This window comes from Microtus ochrogaster, unplaced genomic scaffold, assembly GCF_000317375.1.
Source record: "Microtus ochrogaster isolate Prairie Vole_2 unplaced genomic scaffold, MicOch1.0 UNK121, whole genome shotgun sequence".
In the NCBI taxonomy this organism is placed as follows: domain Eukaryota; kingdom Metazoa; phylum Chordata; class Mammalia; order Rodentia; family Cricetidae; genus Microtus; species Microtus ochrogaster.
This window is the reverse complement of record NW_004949219.1, coordinates 507,996-511,093: the sequence shown is the minus strand read 5'-3', so window position 1 is coordinate 511,093 and position 3,098 is coordinate 507,996. Positions and strand designations below refer to the sequence as shown.

General features: G+C 52.3%; 1 protein-coding gene across 1 annotated transcript; it reads left to right on the top strand.

Moving 5' to 3' along the window:
* Window positions 1–353: 353 nt before the first annotated feature.
* On the top strand, window positions 354–2,531 carry Izumo1r (IZUMO1 receptor, JUNO). The gene is made up of 4 exons (XM_026778276.1): window positions 354–491; window positions 1,096–1,284; window positions 1,961–2,126; window positions 2,263–2,531. The coding sequence occupies exons 1-4, from the start codon at window positions 354–356 to the stop codon at window positions 2,529–2,531; spliced, it is 762 nt and encodes a 253-aa protein (XP_026634077.1).
* The last annotated feature ends 567 nt before the right edge of the window (window positions 2,532–3,098 follow it).

The following is a 3,098-nucleotide window of genomic DNA, read 5'->3' as shown; positions in this document are numbered from 1 at the left end:
CAAGGAGAATCTGCTTGCTTAGTGGGACTGGTTACTTGGCCACGATACTGGCTGTGGGCTGGGATTAAAGCTTCATATATCACTGAGTTAGCAGAGCTGTATCTAAGTGTAGAAGGGCTTGGAGCCATTCCCTACCTGCCCTCCTCTTCAGAGCTGGTTTTTCTTTTCTTTGCCCTGTTGCTGGTTTGGTTTCTGCATCTCTGCAAAGGTTGGTAGCAGGTATCAGAATGTTCCAGCCAGAATGTTCCAGCGACCTCAGGGAGCCTTGGGGCCTCTACAGCATCTTTGGTGCTTTGGTTTCGGAGGGATTGGGATGGCTGTCCACTACCACAGGCTTTTCTCTGCAGCAGGTCATGGCACAATGGTGGCAGATCCTCTTGGGATTGTGGATGGTCATGCCCACCTCATCAGGGGACAAGCCAGTCAACATCTGCATGAATGCCAAGCACCACAAGCAAGAGCCTGGCCCAGAAGACAAGCTCTACTTGGAGGTACAGGGACAAGAGCTGGCCCAGGGGTGGCTTCTTAGGTTTATGAGAGAAGGAACGCAGGCAAGGTGGTCCCTGTACTCCATCAGCCCTGATCATCTGGTTCCTTAGTCTGCATTTCTTTCCTGAGCTGCTCTGGTCACTTGGGAGACAGGTCATGTGGTGATCCCAGAAGCCCTGTTGGCTCACCAGGGGTCAGTGCAAGCCTTCCAGCCAACATGTCCTGGCTAGACATAGGACTTAATGTGTGTCCTTGTCGGTCTCCTAAAGGCAAAACAGGGCTGTGGGAAGAGGAACATCCCAACTATAAGTTCCTCCTACCCATCATCATAACCAGGTTCCTGACTCTCCACGGGACTTTTTTCTATCTGCTTTATTGGATTTATTTCCTCCCTGGAGCTGACATCAGGAAGCTATGTTCTGTGGCAGGTAGACAAAGTGGAGGAGGTCAGTGGTCAGGTGCCTCCTGTTCTTCGGGGCCTTGTTGACAAATACCACAGTCCCTGCTCTATAGAGGTGCTCAAGATGTCCCTTCTGACACCCTCTGCCCAAGGCCCTCAACCCCAGCTTCTTAACCACTGCCTGCTGCTTCTCCCTCCATGTCCAGTGCGCTCCCTGGAAGGATAATGCCTGCTGCACGCTCACCACAAGCTGGGAAGCCCACCTGGATGAGTCCTTGCTCTTTAACTTCAGCATGATGCACTGTGGACTGCTAACCCCCATGTGTCATAAGCACTTCATCCAGGCCATCTGCTTTCATGAGTGTTCCCCCAACCTGGGGCCTTGGATCCAGCTGGTGAGCAGACAGGAGGCAGACCCGTGCAATTCCCTTCCATTCATCCTAGGGGACTAGGAAATGCTGTCCCTCTAGGGATAAGAGCAGAGCTAGAGGCCTGGGAAAGGGATGAAGAGGGAGCTGCCTCTGTCCCTGAAAAATAGCATGGGGACACTGATGTGGGCACTCGGATGAGATGCACCTGAGTGTGATTTACACACTGGATAGCCCGGGACAAATAGCCACTCAGCTTCACAGTTCTCATTTATATAATAATGATGATGATGATGATGATGATGATGATGATGATGATGATGATGATGATGATGATGATAAGTACCTCGGACTAAGAGATGGCTCTGTCAGTAAAGCGCTTGCCACACGAGCATGAGGACCCGAGTTCAATCCTCGGAACCCATATAAAAAAGCTAGGTGTGGAGGTGAGCTGTTGTAATCTCAGCACTACAGAGACAGAGGCAGAGGCAGGTGGGTCCCCGGGCTTGCTAACTAGCCAACCTAGCCTGCTTGGTGAGCTCTGGGAGTGAGAGACACCGTCTCTAAGCCAACATGGATGGTCCCTGAATAACAGCACTTGAGACTGTCCTTTGGCCTCCACTCAGACACACACCTTCACCTGCGCTTCCAGAATGCGCACACGTGCACAAGAATAATACGCAAGGACCCTGTAAAGGATTAGATATCTCCCCCTCTCTCTTCCTGCACCCAGGTGGCCCCGAACAGGCAAGAAGAACGGGTTTGGGGCGTGCCACTGTGCTGGGAGGATTGTGAGGAGTGGTGGAAAGACTGCAGCTCATCTTACACTTGCAAATCCAACTGGCGTAGTGGCTGGGACTGGAGTCAGGGTAAGTGGACTGACTGGGGCCTTGGGGGCCACCAACCTGGGTGAGGATGCAAGCCTTCTTCTATTCGCCCATGATGATGGGGACATGGAAGAGAAGGGACAATGGGAAGTCAGGAAACCATCCTCGACCTCTACAGGGAAAAACCGCTGCCCGGTACAGGCGCCCTGCCGCCCTTTCTCGGATGTATTCCCCACCCCCACTGATCTGTGTGAGAAGATCTGGAGCAACGCATTCAAGGCCAGTTCTGAGCACAGGAATAGTGGCCGGTGTCTGCAGAAGTGGTTTGAGCCCACCCAGGGCAACCCTAACGTGGAAGTGGCCCTCCACTTTGCCAGCTCTGCTTCAGCCCGGGAGCTGTCTTACAGCCTCTCAGCCATCTCTCTGTACCTGCTGCTCCATTCCTGAGAGTCCCCTCTCCTACCCACATCCCTTGATCTTGCCAGGTCCTGGCCATGTCCTTCCTCAGACTGCTCAGGGTGAGAGCAGGCTGGTGTCTGAACTTCCCGTGCATCCGGGGTCCCGTTCACTGCTTGGCTCTGCCTCCACTGGCCTGGATGGCTGCTGGTACCCAGCAGTCTAAGGTGACTGATTTTCCCTGCCTTTAGGAAAGGTACTATAGGACTCCCCGCACTTCTCACCATGTCCACGCCCATCCTGTTTGTCACACAACAGACAATCCTGACAGCCAAGTGCCCTGTCCTGTCATGGCACCCTCAGTAAAATGACAGGGAAACTCTTCTTTCCATGTGTCACTCTGTTCCAGTCCCAAGATATATAAAGAGGGAGCTGATTTGTCCTCAGTAAGATTCTAATTTTCATGATTACTAATGGGGTAAGGATTTTTTAATATTAATTGGTCATTTGGAATGTTTCTCTGTCACACTGTGTGTGTGTGTGTCTGTGTGTCTGTGTGTGTGTGTGAGTGTGTGTGTGTGTGTGTGTGTGTGTGTGTGTGAGAGAGAGAGAGAGAGA

What these genes read in the sequence shown, in the direction of transcription:
- Izumo1r (XM_026778276.1), top strand. Translation starts at nt 354, where the DNA reads ATGGCACAATGGTGGCAGATCCTCTTGGGATTGTGGATGGTCATGCCC. An exon ending in TGGGGCCTTGGATCCAGCTG is followed by an intron (nt 1,285 to 1,960) that starts GTGAGCAGACAG and finishes GTAAAGGATTAG; the next exon opens with ATATCTCCCCCTCTCTCTTC. An exon ending in TGGCTGGGACTGGAGTCAGG is followed by an intron (nt 2,127 to 2,262) that starts GTAAGTGGACTG and finishes CGACCTCTACAG; the next exon opens with GGAAAAACCGCTGCCCGGTA.